General features: G+C 40.8%; 1 protein-coding gene across 1 annotated transcript; it reads left to right on the forward strand.

Annotated features, from left to right (window-relative positions):
* The first annotated feature begins 721 nt into the window (after positions 1-721).
* Zfp3 (ZFP3 zinc finger protein) lies at positions 722-13392 on the forward strand. The gene is made up of 2 exons (XM_004857326.3): positions 722-1035; positions 8724-13392. Exon 2 carries the CDS (start codon positions 8732-8734, stop codon positions 10205-10207), a length of 1476 nt encoding a protein of 491 aa, XP_004857383.1. The 5' UTR covers positions 722-1035; positions 8724-8731; the 3' UTR covers positions 10208-13392.
* The last annotated feature ends 7410 nt before the right edge of the window (positions 13393-20802 follow it).

Consider the following 20802-nt stretch of genomic DNA (forward strand, 5'->3'; position numbering starts at 1 on the left):
GCCCTCACCATTGGGGCAGACAGGTGACCCAGACTTGGCTAATCACACCATCTCTTCTCTTCTGGTGGTCCTGGGGTGAGGACCACACCCAAACAGGATCAATCAGATGGTCTTTCCCTGGATTTTACACTTGGAAGGGGTGCTACAGTTTGAGGCAGTATTAATCAGGATGGAAGACTTCTTCAACCTAGTGATCTTTAAACTGCAACCTGAAAACCGAGACGCTTGTTGTGCAGTTATACAGAGCAGAGGAAGTAACAAATATAAAAGTTCTGTGGCAAGAATGGGCCAAATATGTTCAAGGGAGTTTGAAAGTCTGCGTAGAATGCAATTCCAATGCCTGAACAGCTCTTCTCGCAACTCTTAAAATTAGGTAATGCACATGTAACCTTCAGATTTCTGTCTAAACATCATTCCTTCAAGCCCTCCCTGACCAAAGAGCAGGTTTCCCTTCGCTTCCAGACGACTAGTCTGTTCCTATAGTCTAGAGATCTCTGCGTACCAGACTTACAGAACTCAAAAAAGGAAGTGATGGGATAAGCGAAAAGCAGGATGCAGGCATTAAAGGGTCGCGGGAAGGTGAAGCGATTCCTAACTTGTTCAGCCCACAGAAACGCTTCTGGGAGTGACAACAGCGCGCAGAGCGGCTACTTATGGGCGGAAGTGCATCCCCCGAGCCGTTCTAGGAAATCCGGAGGACTCAGCTAGTCAGTGATCCTTTGGCAGAAGTGAATATCTCCTTGTGCACAGATATTCCAGGAAGCCAACTGGAAGGCAGTGGCGAAATGAGGCTTGAGTTAGGGAGAGAACTCGCGGAAAGCAAAGCGGAAAAAGACCAGGAGGCTTGGCCAGCTGACCACCTGTTCGTCCAGCAAGTGCGGCTCGCGCTGATTGGCTGGAGTGCCGCCCGGGTACCGGAAGTGGCCGATGCTGGTGGCCTGTGACACCCAGACAACAGCTGGGGTTCTGTGAGAGCGGCGGAGCAGCAGTGGGGGCCCACCGAGCTGCGTGAGCTTTGGGCCGTAGCGGCCAGCGGTGAGATCTCGTTCTGTCATGGCTGGGAGGAGAACGGCACTGGGCTCCCCATTCCCTAGCCTGCGAGCGGAGCGGGAGCCCTAGGTCTAGGCCCGTTCCTGACGCGGGCTTGCTGTGTGACCTTGGACTTTATGGCTATCCCAGGGTCTCCGTTTTCCCACTTGCACACCGAGAGGGTGGGTCTCGGACACTGCCAGGGTTTGTCTCAGTTCTGAAAATGCCTGTCAGCCTCAGGAACAGGAGAAGTAGGATCCAACATGGGGAACCATGGGAGGTGTATATTTCTCAGACAGTTCATCCTCAGGTAGATCGCTGGGATGAGAAGGTGGGCAAAAATTAAGGCCGCTGTGGCAGATTGTGCCCTGTGCTGGCAAACAGGATATTGGTTTACAAGGGTCAGTTATGGAAAGGAAACGAGATTGAGCAGTTTTAATAGAGCTCTCTTGAGTATGGGTACCAGAGGCAGGACAGAGAGGAGGACAATAGTGCCTTAAATTAAATGTGCAGATTGGGAGAAGGGACCTACTTTACATACAGGTATGTGTTCGCTGCTGTCCCAAAGATGAAAGAAATCTGCAGTTAGCCCTCAAAAGTAGATAAGATTCTTACACAAATTCACTTAACAAACATTTACCAGGTATCTATCTGGAATGTGCCAAGTACTGGGAAAGCCAAGATGAACAGAACGTCATTTTTGCCCATAGTCTAGAGAAGAAAATAGACATGAAAGTAACAATACATTGAGGTAACTGCCACAAGATGAAGGTGTATCTATCTTGGGGATTGAGTGTCAGGAAGAAAATGGAGAGAACTGTACATGCCTCAGCTGAGTCTTGAAGATGGTTAGGTGCACAGGGTGAACAATAATACCAGGATGTGGGAATAATTTGTTCTCAAAAGCAAAGCACCTTTAAAAAATAAGTGTTTGAACATTGAGGTTACACTGAGCATGACTGCAGCTTCCAGCTGTATTGAATTGTGTGTTATAGGAGATGGGGAAGGGACACAGACCTGATCACAAGGGCATTATGAGCCATGTAGGAAGTTTTATTCTGGAGGCTTTGGGGAGCAGTAAACAGGAAATGACATGAAAACTATAATACAAAGAAAGAGGTGAGAAAAGGGCCAGTAAAATCCTGATTCAGAAGACCAAGAGAGAACCTCCTTCCTGAGGATGTTACTGAAAATTTTGGGAGGAGGTGATCCTTGTACTGGATATTGAGTATTTGGTGACTTGGCCTTTCAGAAGGGAAAGTATTTGTATAAGTTAATATTATTGTTTATAAGTAACAGTCTAACTCAAGCTAGCTTAAAAATATTCAAGAATATAAATTCTCAGCTATGCATGTTGGCGCACACCTGTAATTCCATTACTTGGGAGGCTGGGGCAGGAGGATTGCCTTGAATTAGAGGCCATCTTGGGCTACATAGTTTAAGGCCAGCTTGAACTACATAGTGAGACCCTGTCTTAAAAAACAAAACAAAAAATTATCATAGATTGGAAGTCAAGAGGTATAGCAGTTTTAGGACTGAATTAATCCAGTAGCCTTGGCTACATTTCCCCTTGATTTTTTAAAGGCTCTACCTGCCTTTATCCCCAGGCTGGTGATGGCAGCAGCATGTCCAGCCAACAATATATAGAAGTCTCTTCCTGTGGAAATTTCCCAGAACCTCCTAGCAAACTTCGTTAAAATATTGATTCTGGATACATTGGCGAACCTGTAATCCCAGGAATTTAGGATTGCAATTGCAAGTTTGAGGCCAGCCTTGACAATTTTGAGAGACCTTATCTCAAAGGGAAAAAAAAAAGCTAGAATGTAGCACAGTGCCTCTGGATTTGATCCACAGTACTGAAAATAACAATCATTGGCTCAGATGAACCAGGAATTCCTGAAAACCTACTGTTTCTGAACCAGTCCTTGCAAGGGGGATGGTACTTATTTGATTGGGTTAGTCCAATTGAGGTTCACTCCTAGAAGTCTTGAATGAAATAAGATAATAAAGCTACTGGAAACATCTTTGCTCCAGGATCCCACAAAGTAATTTCTAAGATTTGAATCTCTCTCTCTCTCTCTCTCTCTCTCTCTCTCTCTCTCTCTCTCTCTCTCTCTTCCTTCTTTTCTTCCTTTCTTTCTTTCCTTTGACACGGTCTCACTATGTAGTTCAGGCTGGCCTTGAATTCATTATGTAGCTCAGCCTGGCTTCAAACTTGAAGCAACTCTCCTGCCTCAGCAGCCCAAGTTCTGGGATTACAGGTATGCTCCACTATGCCTGGGCTCCATTTTTTTTTTTTTTTTGGTACCCAGGATTGAACTAAGGACCTTGTGCTTGTGAGGCAGGTGGCGGCACCTCTGAGCTAAATCCCTGGCCTGGATTCCATTTTTATCATAAATTTGAATAGTTGTAAAGGATATTATTTTTGGTGGATTATAAGATTTGACATTTCAGGGGCTGGGGGATTTAGCTCAGTGGTTCTGCCACCTGCCTCAAAAGCACAAGGACCCGAGTTCCATCCCCAGAACCAAAAAAAAAATTTTTTTTTTTGACATTTCAAAATAAAACTTTTTCCCAATTTCCAAGACCCATAACCATGGTTTCAAGTGCTTCCCACATTCTTCATCCTCTCAGTAACCTATTAACATACCACTCCTACCCCTTCATTTGCCTCTCTGTCTCAGTTATCTCAAGTATGTCCTGGCTAACATTCCCAAGTTCCTCACTCTCTTGCACGTGTCTCCTCAGTTTCCAGGTGGCCCCTCCTTACACTGATGCACTCTGTAGTTTCATCAGGAGGTTGCGAGGTTTAAACTAAATTATGTCTGCAAATTGCTTAGCACATAGCCCATAGTAAGTGCTTATCATCCATTTGCACACCATACACTGTCGGTGCATCTTCATGTATCTCCTCTCCTTCCATATCTGGCAAACCTTGCAGATCATTCTATTTTTCTTATTCCACTTATATGTCCTGGGCTCTGAGGCTTTGCTTGCCCATCTTCTCAGAGTACTGTAGTGCAGTAATTTTCAAACTGAAATACATGAAGGGAGTATATGAATGCTGTCTCTCTGTGGGCATATGGATTGTTGAATGGACATCAATTTCTAGATCCTTCACTTCAGTTGTGTCCTTGCCTATGACTGATGTGCATGAATATGGGGTTTTGGCCTCTAGGTTTCTCTTTCTTATTTTTTCTTTTGCAACTGTTCTTTTCCTCCTTGATAAAAGGAGGGCATACCTCCTACCCAATTCCCTCAGAAAACTTCTGGAGTGGCACACAAAGGTGCAGTTTGTTAGGGAGTGAATGACTCTTGGACTTTTGTAACAAGTTCCAATCTTTGCTTCCAACAAAAATTTTAAAAGATCTACTCGGGATGTCAGCTGATAGTTGGTTTAATAATATTTTACTACAAATCAAAATGCTGCTTTTGGTACATGAGTTCAAAGAATTAAGTAATGTTGCTATTACATGAGATTGCTATAAACTGATTAAGACAGTTTTGTAACATCAAGTCCAGTCACAGTTACCAGTGTCAATCTGATACCCATAATAGAAATGTCGTTTTTCAAATTTCTTTTTTCTAGAAATGTGATTTTTTTAAAACTCAGAAAAGAATATCCAATCTCTTATACCTGTCGTGTCTGCTGTCAGGAACTTAGCATAGGGGGGAGGCAATCAAGAGGAAAATAAAAAGAAGTCAGAGTAAGAACTATAATTTTGCTACTTATATAGACCAGACCTTGGGTAGAGATGGATATACCAGATTCAGAGTAGGATAACTCCAGGCATTAAGATTAATAGTAGCTTCCAAACCCAGCTGTGCATGAGAATCACTCAGTGGCAGTTATTAAAAATACAGATCCCCCAGTGTCTCCCTAGAGATGTTGATTGAGAGGGCTAAGGTATGACCTAGAAATCAAGTTTTTTGTTGTTGTTGTTGTTGATTTGTTTTGCTTTTGTTTTCTGGTGTATCAGGGATTGAACCCAGGGCCTCACATGGAGCTATATCCCTAGTTGTTTTTTTTTAATTGAGTATAATTGACAGGTAAAATCATATAAAGTATACAACATTGTGTTCTGAGATACATACACATTGTAAAATAATTATGACAATCAAGGAATTAACATTCATCACTTCACATACAGCAAATTTTAATTTCCTCCACTTAGAAACATTTTATAATATTCTATTCTGTTATTCTATTATTCTATTTTGACTTATTCTAAGTCAAAAATACTCTTAAACAAAAGGAAAAAAATGTGTTTAGCATCTCACACCCAGGGATAAACTAAAACAATTGGACAGTATTCTAGATGATTTCTTGATACCTCTGTATTATTTTTTATTTTGAGACAGGGCCTTACCAAATTGCCTAGGGTGGCCTCCAATGTGCACCACTGCACCTAGAAGTCAGTATTTTTAACAAATTTCCCAGTTGATTCTTGGGCAGCTAACCTAGTTCCAGGCCAAGAATTGTTATTTAAGAAGTATTTCTATTTTGATTTCAAGCCTACTGAACAATTTTTCAAGCTTTGTTTGTGGTTTTTGGTGGTTTTCCATGTAGATTTTCATCTAGGCAGTGTGATGCTTTTAAAGTGTTATTTCTCAGTGTCAAGAGGCATCTGGTATATACATCAGTCCTTTGTGAATGTGTTTTTCTGAGACTGGTCTGGTAGGTGCATTTAAAAAACAATTCAGGTTCACAGAGCTGAGGATCCTATTCTAAACTATGGACACCAGTCGAGGTGTGTACGTCATCTCCAAAACAGAGGCAAGAGTGGTCAACCTCCACGCTCATGGGATACCTCTATCTTCAGAAACAGCTCATTTTAGATTTAGAAAAGTAAAGAAGAGAAAGAAATATAGGAAATTGTGTTTCGAAATATGAATTTAGGCTAGGAGAGAGTTTTTCCATGTGAAGATGAGGTCTAATATATAGCTTTGCCTGTGGGAAAATTAATCAATGGAAGTTGACTTTGATTTGTATATGAGAGGATACTCTCAAAGCAGTATTTAACAAATGACACCAGTATTGTGTCACTGGCAGAATTCAAAGTAAAAGAATGATCAGAATCGGTTCTAAGACTTTTTTCTCTCTTTTTTTTTTTTGGTACCTGGAATTGAACTTGGGACCTTATGCTTGCGAGGCAAGCAGCAGAACCACTGAGCTAAATCCCTGGCCTGTGGTTCTAAGACTTTTTGAAAAAAAATTTTTGGTGGGTACTGGGGATTGAACATAGGGCCTTGTGCATACTGATAAGTAAGTGCTGTACCACTGAGTAGTTTTTATTTTATTTTGAAACGTGATCTTACTAAGTTACATAGAAGTACGAGCTTGTGGAACCTGTTCTTGCTTGGGTATCTTGAGAGAAATTTAGTTAACACTTTTACTAATGGGAGGATTATGTTCCCCAAATTTGTTGTGATGCACAAATACACTGCCAGATGCAAAGGATCACCTTAATATTAGCCCAGGTTGCTTAGTACCTGAGCAAAAGTCAGGCTTATTCCCCCATCATTGGTGTGGAGGACTTGGCCAAGGAGTGAATGGTTAAACTATGGGGTAAAACACCCAGGCTCTGTGAGAAGTGAAAGGTTAAACAACAAGAAGTTTAGATTAGTGAGGCATGTTGTATCTGGCCACTGTCCTTCCCCTTTCCCCCAAGGAAACTGCCTAGCTTTGAGACAGTTCCTTGCTCAAACTGCTTTTCTCTCTTACACTGATTTTAAAAATAAAAACCTGAGAGTTCTTGGCTTTAGTGTTACATTAGCAGTCTCTAACTGTGGGTGCTTTTGATTGAGTACCACCTCTGGCCCTCTTGGTGACTGAACTAAGTCCTGTCTCCAAGTAATCTTTCATTCTCTATGCTGTCATGCTTCCCATTGTGACAGTTGGGACTCAGCTTCTGTAATAAGGTTAGCTAAATTCCCAGGACAATTGTATTATTTAGGAATAGGTTTGGTTTCATATAATAATATTTAAAAACTCACAATGGCTTAAGCAAAAGCTCCTTCTCTTTCCCTTCCTCTGTCTTTTCTACTTTCTGCCTGCACCCCCCTCCCATTTTTTCTTTTCTTGGATAAAAGAATCTCAGAAGTAAGCATTCCAGGATCCATATGGCAACTCTAGGAGTCATCAGGGACCATTGGTTCCATCCATCTCGGATCCCAGGTATATTGGTATGCTGGTGTACTTGTGGTCCAAGATAGTGCTTCAACTATCACATCATGCTCCAGAAATAGCAGGGAAGAAGAAAGTAAGGAAATATTTATCTGCAACTTTAAGGAGATTTCCTCTGTGTTTTCATTTGCATCTCACTATCCATTGACCAGAACGTGGCCATATGACCAAATCCAACTCAGAGAAAGCTGATGAATGTATTTCATGAGCTAGGCTCATTGCCACTCTAAATAAATTATTATTCTGTTATAAGGAGATGGGGAAGCATAGATATTGGGATTGGCCACTAAAATTTTTTTCCATAGCTCTTTAGAAAGTTTTAAAGCATTTACTCTTTAAGAGCTATGAAAGAGCTGGATGTGGTGGCACACACCTATAATCCCATCACTCTTGGAGGCTGAGACAGGAGGATTACAAGTTCCATCTTAACCTAGGCAACTTAGCAACTTAGTGAAATTTTGTCAAACAAACAAACAAAGTTGGGGATGTAGCTCAGTGCAAAAGCCCTGAGTTCAATTACCAGTACAAAAAACAAAACAAAACTATAAAAGTATTAAGAAAATTCTATAAAAGGGCCAATTACAAAATTAATATGTAAAGATCAACAGCATTGCTATATATAAAAGTGACAAGTTAGAAATTATAATAAAAACTGGCTAAATGACAGAGACAAGGTGAACATAAAAACAAAATCAGGCTAAATTTGGAAATTTTATAAAAACACTAAAATTTATTTGGGAAAGTATGAGAATAAACAAATATATAAAAAAGAACACTAATGATGGATATCTTTCTCTAACATATTAAAATTAAAAATTTTAATAAAATTTCAGCAGGTTGAACAATTTAGTATGAGAGAAAAACTAGATAAGCAAAACTGAATGGAATCCAGAAATATTATATGTGTATTTAGGCTATGGTATAGGTGGTGTGTTAAATCAGTAGGAAAAAGAATTATTTAGTAATAGTATTGATACAATTTACTAGCCATCTGGAAAAATTAAAGCTAGACCCTTACTTCATCCAAGTAAAAGGAGCTAAAGGTGGTTACTTCTGTACTAAATCACACTAACATTTTGACTCATTTTGTGGTTATTTTGTCTATAAATCCAAATATGATTTCTATTAATTTATCTATTTCAACCTTTCCCATATATCCATCTATTAATATGGCTGTCATTTTCCTTGAATGTTTTTGTTACTAACCTTAGCTTCCACTTTAACTCATTGTCATGGGACTTTTATCAGCATCTCTTTACATTCCATTTTCTGTTTCTGCCCTCAAATCTCTTCCTCCAATCATGTTTTGCTCTTTTTTAGTCTGCATTTGCTCTTTAGATTGTCCACAATAATCATAAATCTGTCTCCACCAGTCGCATCTTGTTATTGTACCAGATGGCAAGACTGTTTTTGAGTGTTATTAGCACTGTACCAAAGCTCTGTACTCCTCTTGCATTAACTTTAATTGGATACAACTACTTCATATATTTATTCTCTTTCATTTCAGATTGTGAGATGGGGACTGAGAATAAGGAGGTGATTCCCAAGGAAGAAATTTCTGAAGAATCTCAGCCATATGGACCAACATTAGAAAAACTTCCAAGAGTGGTTTACCAAGCTCATGAGTTTGGAGCAGCATGTGAAGCAGAAGAGATTGTAGAGCAGTCTCTTGAGGGGAGGGACTTCACATCAGGGTTGATTATCTTTAAGAAGTCACCTTCAAGTGAGAAAGACCAGGAGAATAGTGAGAGTGAGAGAGGTTGCAGTCCCAGCCCAAATCTGGTGACGTATCAGGGAGATGCTACAGCACAGAGGGTTAGTACATTTGCTATCTCTGGCAGAAACTTCATAGAGAATTTAGAACTTAACAAAACACAAAGGACATCTGTGGGAGAAAAGCCCCACACATGTAAAGAATGTGGGAAAGCCTTTAATCAGAATTCACATCTCATCCAGCACATGCGAGTTCACAGTGGAGAAAAACCCTTTGAATGCAAAGAATGTGGAAAGACATTTGGAACTAACTCAAGCCTTCGAAGGCATCTGAGAATTCATGCTGGAGAGAAGCCCTTTGCTTGTAATGAATGTGGAAAGGCTTTCATCCAAAGTTCCCATCTGATCCACCATCATAGAATTCATACAGGGGAGAGACCCTACAAATGTGAAGAATGTGGTAAAGCTTTCAGTCAGAATTCAGCCCTTATTTTACACCAGAGAATCCACACTGGAGAGAAACCTTATGAATGTAACGAATGTGGGAAGACCTTTAGGGTCAGCTCACAGCTGATTCAGCATCAGAGAATTCATACTGAAGAAAGATATCACGAGTGCAATGAGTGTGGCAAAGCCTTCAAACATAGCTCAGGCCTTATTAGACACCAGAAAATCCATACTGGAGAAAAACCCTATTTGTGTAACGAATGTGGGAAAGGCTTTGGTCAGAGTTCTGAGCTTATCCGGCATCAAAGAATTCACACGGGGGACAAACCCTATGAATGTAATGAATGTGGTAAAACTTTTGGCCAGAACTCAGAGATTATTAGACATATTAGAATTCATACTGGTGAGAAGCCCTATGTATGTAAAGAATGTGGAAAGGCCTTTAGGGGGAATTCAGAACTTCTTAGACATGAGAGAATTCACACTGGAGAGAAACCCTATGAATGTTTTGAGTGTGGGAAGGCTTTCAGGCGGACTTCTCACCTCATTGTCCACCAGAGGATCCATACTGGAGAGAAACCTCATCAATGTAATGAGTGTGCAAGAACCTTTTGGGATAACTCTGAGCTGCTGCTTCACCAGAAAATTCATATTGGAGAGAAACCTTATGAATGTAATGAGTGTGAAAAAACATTCAGCCAGCACTCCCAACTTATCATACATCAGAGAATTCACACTGGAGAGAAACCTTACGAATGCCAAGAGTGTCAGAAGACCTTTAGTCGGAGCTCTCACCTCCTCCGACATCAGAGTGTTCACTGTATGGAATGATCTGCAAAATAGGAAAGCCTTTTGGAGAAAGGCTGAAGTCAGACTTACTAATTTGTTTATAATCTGCACTCCATGTTCTCAGATAAATGAATGGACAGAACCTCCTCTGTTCTACTGATTTTTGTTCCAACAGTTGTTTTAAAAGGATGAGGCACTTTTATGAACTATTCATTGAGAAATTTCATTGTACTGAGTTAAATCATAAAAGCTGTTTCAGGCCTTAATTCTCCTCTGTCCCTCTTTCCTTCCCTTTCTTCCTCCTCCCCCAGTGGATCACATAACATTAGGGGTCTGCACCTACCATCTAACCTAAATTGTTCCTCTTCATGAAAATGGAAGAATAGGATTCACCACCTTGTAAGAATTACAGAGTTGACTCATTGAACATTATACCCTGAAGTCTTAGAAAGTCATGACCTAGAAGATATACTTCATTCTTTTGTCCACTATTTAGTTTTGGAATGATTTAGTAAGATTTTATTAGCTTCAAAGTCTAACCATGCTGTGAAGTTCCTTTAGAAGATGGCAGGATTAATGAAACAGTAGGAAGCATGGTTATTTTCACATCTCTTGGTAGGCTTCTTCATTCCTCTGAGAGGATGCCATGAAGGAGGCAACTGACAGGCAATGTACAAGATTGTAAGTGAAGGCCTCAGAATCCAGAGGGGCTGATTAGGCAATGTCAAGGTGTAAACAGTTGAGGCCAGCCTATTCAGCATTGCAGAAAGGGCTCCTGGGGAGATACCTACTTCAGGCTGCTCAGAGCGACTGTGCCCAAGAATTCTGCATTCACTTTGGTCCCATGTCCTGGTGTTTCAAGAAATAGCAGGATTGTTGCAGTTTCACCTCTACCAGACATCTGGCCAGAGGGATGAGCCAATTCATCTGACTAAATAGGGGCCTGACCTTGCCAAAGCACTTCATCTCTCATAACCTGGACCCCGTTGGTGCGGGTCTTTGCTGCTAGGCCCAGATGTGACAGTCTCTTCTTGGTTTGCTTGATGGTCTTGGATTTTCTTTCTACAACATCTCTACATATGTCTTTTTAGTGTTCTACGTGTATCTGTTATTTAAGGAAACATCTTCCATTTTTCATTTGTCCATGTTTTTAGGCAGTGGATGTAATGGGAATTGCACTAATTATTCAGCAGCAGGCCTGGGGTCTGTTCTGAGCTGGACCTTGAATAAGGCCCTTCAACTGCTGGTCTATAATTTTCTTATTTGTCAAATGAGAGGAGTTGAACTATGATCTCTGAAGTTTCAACCAGCCAAATAGTTCTTTCTTTTTTAAAAAATCAAACTTTACATATCTTCACTTTTCTATTTTTTAATATTCAGTATTAACACTAATACTGCTAGTATTTATTATTTATTATCAGGCTATGTGCTTGATAGTTTACATTTTTATGTTCACAGTGTCTATGCTGTGGCTACTATTTAAAAAAACAGCTTTATTGAAATATAATTTACATACCACAAAATTACCTGTTTTAAGCATTTAGTTGAATGATTTTTAGTTAATGTACAAAGTTGTGCAAACATCAATGATATGGGTATTCTTTCCCCAGCTTAAAAAATGAGGTGGATGCCACCTGCTTCACAAGCGCAAGGTCCCGATTTTGATCCCTGGTACCAAAAAAAAAAAAAATGTGCGACAAAGTGGGAACATAATCACACAGCTAGTACATGCTAGAGGCAAGTCTCCAACCCTGTTCCGTCCTCTTAACCACTATTCTGTGCTGCAGGTAGGCTGATTCATTACTGCCTTATTTGAAAAATTTTGCACATTTTTCATTACTAATTACGGCATAGATTTGAATATATAATGAGTTTAAATCACATCCTTGGGGACGTAACTGGTCACAGCCCAAATCCACAAAGTAGGTTTATTTTGTATCGCAACATGTTTCTCTCCAGTTTCATATGTTTGGCTTGTAGGGCTGTGTAAATGAATAGTTGATTGCACAGTTTTTGTATCCTTCCAGGTATCTCTGCCTCTTAAGTGTCAAGACTCTTGACAGGAGAAGCTCTTTGACTTATCTCTGTTAAGGTGATTACAAGTGCAGTGTGCTTTCTCATTCCTTTGTTGCTCAAGCCTAGATCAGTGGTGGTGAACTTAGGGCACGTGTGCTGCAGTGGGCTGACTATCATTGAAAGCTCTAAAAGATTTGCCATCACTGGCCTAGACCATCTTTCTCATATGAAATCTGCATGTCACCTCTCTCTTTAACTTCTGGGTTTTTTTGTTCACATATTTTATTTCTACATTCACTTCTTCCTATCCCTGATATAAAACTCAGCACCTCTTCAAGCTCTCTCCAAAAAATCTACCTACAGAAACATCTATGAATAATAAGCACATCATTGAAGATGTGTAAAAATTGAAGTGTTCATATTGTATATCCTATTAGGCATTTTGATCTCAGAAGTCCCTTCTTGGCCAAACGGGTTTTTCTCTGCCTTCCCCTCTCAGGGCTCAGCCACCTTAGCTCCTTTTTCCTTCTTGTCCAATATCCAACCCAAACTCTCTGTACTTAACTCAGTTACCTTAAATCTATCACTGCCCACCAAGTAAAGGCCCTTCAGTTAACAATCCCCTTATTTGAATATTAGTAGCCAACTTTTGTTGTACCTGAGCATGTTCTTAAGGGGAAGGTCTTATGTCATTCTTTTTTTTTGGTACCGGGGATCGAACTCGGGTCCTTGTGTTTGCACAGCAGGTGGTGAAACCACTGAGCTAAATCTCTGGCCCTCTTATGTCATTCTTAAGAGAATTTTCCAAAATATGGTGCTTTCCTAAGAAGAATTCTGGTGAAGGAAATTATTCCCATCTTCCTAAGTACACTGTACACGTCTTGTAACCGCATTCCCTCTCCTCTTCATTTATCTCAGGAAGAGTCAGGAAGCTGTTTGGCTTCCTTCCTCTTCAACCTACTTTGGAGTCAACTATCTGGTCATAATTTGGACTGGTAGTCATAATTTTGTGCGAGTAGATTTACATCAAGGAAAAGTCATGAATTGTCTTAATTTCAGACCCATTAAAACAGGCCTCACAATCTCAGAGTCCTACCTAAATACCCAGAAATATCCCTCAGAATTTTTTGAAACTATGTCAATGTACATTTTATTCCTTCCTTAACTAATATTTTAGGTAAATAAAATATGTCTTTACAATTTACCTCGTATGATGACTTTATAATGTTTACTGTGCCAAGCTGCCACTATATTTCATTATGGTCTTAATATGACCTTGTACCAGTTTCACCTCCACTATGTAAGTTTCAGCCTTACCCAAATACCCCAACCTGTTGCTCTGTTAGCTTCTGGGTTTTAGTACACTGTTCACGCTCTCCTTCATCTGCTTTGCTTGGTGAGATCCTTTATCTTTTTTTTTTTTTTTTCTTTTTTGGTACCGGGGGTCGACCTCGGGACCTTGGGCTTGCTACACAAGCGGCAGAACCACTGAGCTAAATCCCTGGCCCTTCCTTTATCTTTCATAACAGAAAACAGAGCTATTGCGTGTGCCTGTCTGTATGTATGCACATTTTCCTTCATTATGAGCAATGTATCTGGATGGCCAATTTTAAAAAATTTTAGTGCCTTAGTGACCTCTAAGGCAGATTCCTAAGTTGTTAAATTAAGAATCTTTGAGAATCAGGAAAGCTCTGCTGAGAAAAATGTACATACAGGATCAGGGAATCCATGGACCTCCTTAAACCCATCCCTGTAGTCCTTTATAGGTTCCTAAAAGTGAACTTCTGACCAAAAAATTTCCAAGTAACGTCTACAATAACTTCTTTTATGCATCGCTCAGCTTTGCGGATGAAGTCGTGTTAAAACGACCCGCCAGAGTGAACCCCTGGAAATGGGCGGGAGCTGGAGTTTCCGTAAAAGCCTGTGGACAGGGGCGGGACGCTTCTGGTGATAACCTGAGGTAGGGATCCCTACTGGGGCAGGTCCACTTGCTGCGATGCAGCATTATGCTAGGGGCGGGGATAGGATCTAAAAGACTCGAGGGGACTCGAACAGAGGCGGCACTCAGCACCGCGACGCAGGAAGGACTCTGGTGTTCAGTCTGCGGGGCAATCCTACCTCGCTCACCTCTTCCCGAAGCTCCCAAAGCTGGGATTGATGGATGGAGGGAAGGGAGAAGGCGGCCTGAAGGGAGAGGCCGAGCTCGCCCCTCTCCAGGCCCCTGGGCGTCCTATGTCAGGTCCTTGTCTCCCAGCCTGGGGCTTTGTGCAAAGAGTGGGCTGTGACTCAGTCTGTCCTATAGTATCGGGGACAACACATTTTTTACTTGTACAGTATAACACGTTTTGCAGACCACTTTCATTTGGTAGACTCAACTTTGGTACACTCAACTTTGTCGGTGACCTGCAAGTCTCCAAAAGCGCTTAGTCGCCAGCCTGGCCCGGGAACAAGCAGGAGCCTGAGAAAGGCAGCAGTTCCAAAGCGGGTGTGACAGTGTCTCTAGCGGAGGCCTCTCTAGGAGCCGGGAGGACTCCGCCTCTGTGCCTCAGTGACACCATCCCCCAACGCTCGAATCTGGGGGCGGGGCCCGAGGGCTGAGAGGTGGCGCGCCGCGTACTGATTAGTTGAGATCCGGCGAGGGCGGGTTCTCTGATGCGCGAGGCGACTGCGGGACCCCGGGGGATTTCCCCCATCTGCGTCCTGGCTGACCACACTCGTTTACTGGGATTTGCAGTTGATGAGTAGTATTCATTCGGCCATGCCACAGATATTTATAGAGACTTTACAGCATAGACTCTTTTGGAGTGCCAGCAGGACTGTTAAATAATTAATAACTAATCATTACGTTTTAATTTAGTTGTGGTGGGAAAGGGTGGCGTCAAAGTACGGAAGACAGGGTTGGCATTAGAAAGAAAGAAGACATTGTCCTTTGAGACTGTTGGAGGGACAAGAAGATAGGTGTGAGCTAATGAGTGTGAGTCAGCTGTGTGTTTTGGATAATCTGAGACCTTTTGATGAGAGAAGGAGATGATATGTTGGAAATGGGTAGAGGTCTTGGACAGCTCCTGGGTGGATTATCCAGAGAATTACTAAGAAAGGAGAAAAATGCTTGTATGGCCTCGGCCGGTTGCTTATGTTGGCTAAGCTGAACTGGGAATGAGCAGGGACGTTGTCAAAGTAGGCGCTGTGATCTACGGTCTATTTCACTGACTGAAGAAGGGGATCCCAGGAGTGTGGGGCGGGGCGGGGCGGGGCGGGGGGGGGGCTGGGATCCTCGTGCCTTCAAATGGAGAAAACTTCAGGCGGAGATCAGAGATTTCTCTGTATCAGAGTTCATACGGGTAAGAAACCCTACTAATGCAGCGAGCGTGGGAAGACCATGAGATGGAATTCCTACCGTGGAGTTCATCAGAAAACTGACACTGGAGACGCGCTTTGAATACCAATGTGGAAAAAATTCTGGTCAGAGCTGTCAGGGTATCCACAGTGCTCACCAGTCTGGGGATTTACTGACTGTAGGTCACTTGAAACTTTGTTTTGATCTTTCCTCTTCTATTGTCCCCCTCCTTGGTAAATTAATATTAATTTAAAAATCATAGTTGTTAATGCATAATAATTGTACAAATTAATGGGTTTCACGTTGACATTTCTATAGTGCATATATTGTGCTCTGATCATGTTCACACTCCCTTATCCTGATATTTCCTCTTTTTCAATGGGATCATTTTGTTGTCCTGCTTGAGGATAGGGCTAACTGTTGTTGAGGAAACACATTCAGCTTGGGGTTGCCACTCAAAAATTAATAAATAGGGCCAGGGATTTAGCTCAGTGGTTCTGCCACCTGCATTGCAAGCTTAAGGACCCAAGTTCTATCCGCAGTACCCAAAAAAAAAAAAAAAAATTAAATAAGCCCATTTGGTGGCACTTACCTGGGGAGGCTGAGGCAGGAAGATTGTGAATTTAAGCCCAGCCTGGGCTACGTAGGGAGTTCCAGGATACCCTGGACTATAGAGTGAGACCCTGTGTTAGAAAAAAAAAAATCAGGTCTTTTCCTTGATCATTTTTATTTCATAAGAGCTTTTGTTTACTTCTTGATCTCATGTATGAATTTTACACATTATGTCTATCTTTTTGGATATAGTTTTTTCCCCGAAGTGAGTTTTGTCTGTTTTTCAGTACTGGGGCTTGAACCCATGCACTGCTGAGTTCATCTCCAGCCCTTTAATTTTATTTTAAAACAAAGTCTTGCTAAATTGCCCAGACTGGGCTCAAACTTGCATTCCTGCATTAGCCTCCCAGATTACTGAGATCATGGGCAGTGCACTACTACACCTGACATGAGCATAATTTCTTTAACTTTGTTTCTTTCTCCCTTTTTTTTTGGGTACCGGGGATCGAATTTGGGATCTTGTGCTTGTGAGGCAGGCAGCGGAACCACTGGGCTAAATCTCCAGCCCTCTTTCTCCCTTTTTCTGTTTTTGTTTTGGTACTGGGGATCGAACTAAGTCTCACTCCCTTTTTCTTATCCAGACATTTTACTAGAATATTTTGCTCAAAAAACTTCTATCCTTTTTTTCTTTATCATTTGGACCCATTTGTAATTTAGAAATAAGCTCCAATCAAGCAAGAAAATAGAGTAATAATACAGGAGAGGAGAGTGAATCAAGGAAAAAGCCATTTGTTTTTTAGACACAGTGGACCAAATAAACAGTGGACCAGCGTAGACAGAACCAGAAATCTCCTCAGAATTCGATATGAATCATATTATCTTGGTTATTCCCTGAGTTTGTTTCCTTATCCATGAAGTGGGGAAGATACCTACTCTTCAAGGTAGTGGGAGTATGTATATAATAATGCGGCTGAAAGCCCAGTCCCTGGTATATATTGTGAGCCAATAAATATAATTTCAATTTCTCTTTTACACACTTTCCTTCTCCTCTGATTTACTCCAAGTTAAAAATGCTTTGTTGGCCGGGGATTTAGCTCAGTGGTTTGGTCGCCTGCTTTGCAGGCGCAAGGACCTGAGTTCAATCCCCTGTACCAAAAAACAAACAAACAAACAAAAATGCTTTGTCACAGCATTAAAATTTAAGATGAATAAAAATTACATCTTAGCCACTACATTGCACTATTTTTTAACTTTCTGTTGTGTTTAATTTTAAATGTATACTATTTTGTCTACCCTAAGGATACTAAGTGGCCTTTATGAGTTAACATGGGAACCTCATTACCTTTTATAATGCTTGGTCAAGTCTAACCACTGGATTTACAATAAAATTCTAAATGTAACATGTTAGACTCCACAGGCTTCTTCCTTTACAACTGGAAATTCTATTGTGAAGTAGCTACAATCTTTGGGCTTCCTAAAAAGTCAGTACTTTATTCCAGTTCTTATACATTTTTTTTTTGGTACCAGGGATTAAACTCAGGACCTTATGCTTGGGAGACAGGCGGCAGCACCACTGAGCTAAATCCCTGGCCCTAGTTCTTATACATTTTTAAAAATTTATTTTAAGAAAATCTTTTTTTTCCTGTGCCAGGGACTGAACTCAGGACTTTGTGCTTGCCGAGCAGGCGTGGCACCGCTGAGCTACATCCCTGGCCCCATACATTTTTTAAAAAGACTCTCACTTATGTTGTTCAGGCTGGCCTTGAACTCACTATGTAGCCTAGGCTGGCCTCAAACTTGCAGCAATCCTCCTGCTTCTGCTTCCTGAGTGCTGAGATTACTATATTCATGAGCTATCATGCCTGGCTTGTTTCTTACACATTTTGTCTCTTGTTTATAAAATAGGAATCCACAATTGGGCCAATCATCTCACCTATGTAATTAGTATTGGTTTTAAGCAATTTGATTATGATTGTGCCTTGGGATTTTTTTTTCATGTTTCTTGGTGTTTGTTGAGCCTCTTGGACCTGTGGGCTTATAATTTCCATCAAATTTGGAAAATTTTCTAGCCTTTTATGTATTTTCTGCTTCTCTCTCCCCTCACCCCTGGCTTGGTTCATTAGACCAACTGAAGTTGTCCCATGACTCACAGATGCTCTGGTCTTCTTTTTTTTTTTTTTCAAGTATTTTAAAATCTATTTTATTTTGGATAGTTTCTATTCAGTGTATTTTTTATCTGTCATTGTATTTTTCATCACAATTAGAGTCTTTTAAGATATATTCTAGCTTGGGCCGGGATTTAGCTCAGTGGTTCTGCTGCCTGCCTCACAAGTGCAAGGTCCCAAGTTTGATCCCTGGTACCAAAAACACAAACAAACAAAATATATATATTCTAGCTAGACACAGTGGCACATGCCTGTAATCCCAGCACTCAGGAGTCTGAGGCAGGAGGATCGCCATGAGTTCAAGGCCAGCTTGGGCTACACAGTAAATTCAAAGCCAGCCTGAACTACAGAGTGAGACACTGTCTCAAAAAAAAAAAAAAATATATATATATATATATATATATTCTATATCTCTCTTTTTCATTAAGTTTATTGGTACATTTTAGGTATACAATACAGTTACATTAATCATTGGGAATTGTACCTTTACATGATAATATCTTGGTTCTTATTTTTTCCCCATTCCCCTGCCCTCCCTTCAATCCCTCCACCCCTCCTTATTTACAAAGAATTTGTTTCCATTTTTTTCCTTTTTTCATATTTTTTCCTTTCCCTTCTTTCCTTTCCCCTACCCCTCCCACTTCCCCTACCCTTTTGAACCTTTTCTTCCTATTTCACATTATCAATTATATATTTTGATCCTTATTTACACTTTTAGTTTCTCACATCAGAGAAACTATTTGGTATTTACACGTGTGTCCTATTTATTTCACTTAAGAGTATGACCTCAATGTGCATCCATTTAGCTATAAATGTCTCTAGTTTCTCATTCTTTATGGCTGAGTAGTACTCCATTTTATAAAAATCTATATCTCTCTTTATATGCTCATATTTTCCTTTAACTTCTTGAACATGTGGGATACAATAGCTTTTTAAATGTCTTTGTCTACTAATTTTATGAGCTGTGCCATTTCTGGATGCTTCTGCTAATAATATTTTCTCATTATGGGTCCTATTTTCCTGGAGAGTTTTTGCATGCTTTTAATTTCTAATTGTATGCTAGGGATTATAAATCTTGTTTATTGGGGGTTTTTTCCTCTTAATTCCTTTAAATAGTTTTGAGGTTTGTCCTGGAATGCAGTTATTTGGAGACAATTTGGGTTTTGTTTGTTTTTTCTGAGACAGGGTCTTGGTCTGTTGCTTGTGCTGACCCTGAACTTCAGGGCTCCAGTGACCTACTCCCTCATCCTTCCAAGTAGCTGGGACTATGGGTGAGTGCTCAGTTTAGTTTGATTTTAAGCTTTGCTAAGTAGGAAGAGAGCAGCCTTTAGTATTGTGCTACTTGGCCCCTTCACTGAAGCAACATCCTTCTGAGTACCTGATAGCTCATGTATCACAAGCCCCCTCGACTCTGGTTCTTTAGAGCACAAATTATTCCCAGCCTATGTGTGCACCAGTAATCTCACTAGTCCTTTCTAGTGGCTTGCTCTTTCTTTCTTTTCTTTGTTTCTTTTCTTTCTTTTTCCTTTCTTTCCTCTTTCTCTCTTTCCTTTCTCTTTCTTCCTTTCTTTTTCTTTTCTTTCCTTCCTTTCTTTTTTCTGTCTTTCTTCTTTCTCTTTCCTTTCTTTCCCTTTCTCTTTCTTTCTTTCTTTCTTTGAAAAGAAAATTTACTGGGGAATAGGAATAGTTCCTGGGAGAGGAGCCATCGGGAATGGTTGCTCTCCAGTCATTCTTTTATTGGCCTCATGTTGTTCCTGCCCACAAAGGTGATGATCAATCCTCACTAAAGGACTGAGGAAGCTTCTGCAGATTTCTGTTCAACTCTCTCCTCTCTGGTGCCTGTTCTTCCTCGGCCTCTGAATTCTCAGTTCTGTTTCTCAATTCATGGAGTTGGCTGCTGTTTGGGTTCCCCTCCCTGCCTGCACCATAGTCTGGAAACTCGCTAGTCAGCTGGGCCAGTGCTTGGACTCATTTCATTTGTTTCCTTCTCTTGGGGCTCACTGTCCTGAATGACCAACTGCCTAATGTCTGAAAAACCATTGTCTCATACATTTTGTCTGGCTTTTTAATTGTTTAAGGTGAGATGGTAAATCCAGTCCTTGTTACTCCATCATGGCTAGTCTCTCCTTGTATTTAGATTTGTTCATTTGATCTATAAGGTTTTTGTTTATGCTCATTTTGGGGGTGACAGGCCTCTTTCAAGGCTTTTGTTTGTTTTTTTTTTGGTACCGGGGATCGAACTTGGGACCTTGTGCTTGCAAGGCAGGTGCCGGAACCACTGAGCTAAATCCCCGGCCCAAGGCTTTTATTTCTGAAATAAAGACTTTAATTTATCATTGTTCATTTGTGAAATTAAGAGGAAATAATTTTCAAATCAGAACTATTTAATTTTACTTTGGTCCCTGGGCAGCAGAATGTAGTTAGGTCATTTGGACCCAGCTCTCACCTGTCTGGGAAGCATTGTTGACCTGAACAGTGTTTGGTTCACCCTGTATCAAGTTATAAATGTGAAAAAGAGTCTACTTTTTCTTCCTCTTCCTTGCAGTTTTGTTGAGTAAACAAAGAAT

This window comes from Heterocephalus glaber, unplaced genomic scaffold, assembly GCF_053883595.1.
Source record: "Heterocephalus glaber isolate CG9 unplaced genomic scaffold, H.glaber_assembly_v1.0 deba00001564, whole genome shotgun sequence".
Taxonomy (NCBI): domain Eukaryota; kingdom Metazoa; phylum Chordata; class Mammalia; order Rodentia; family Bathyergidae; genus Heterocephalus; species Heterocephalus glaber.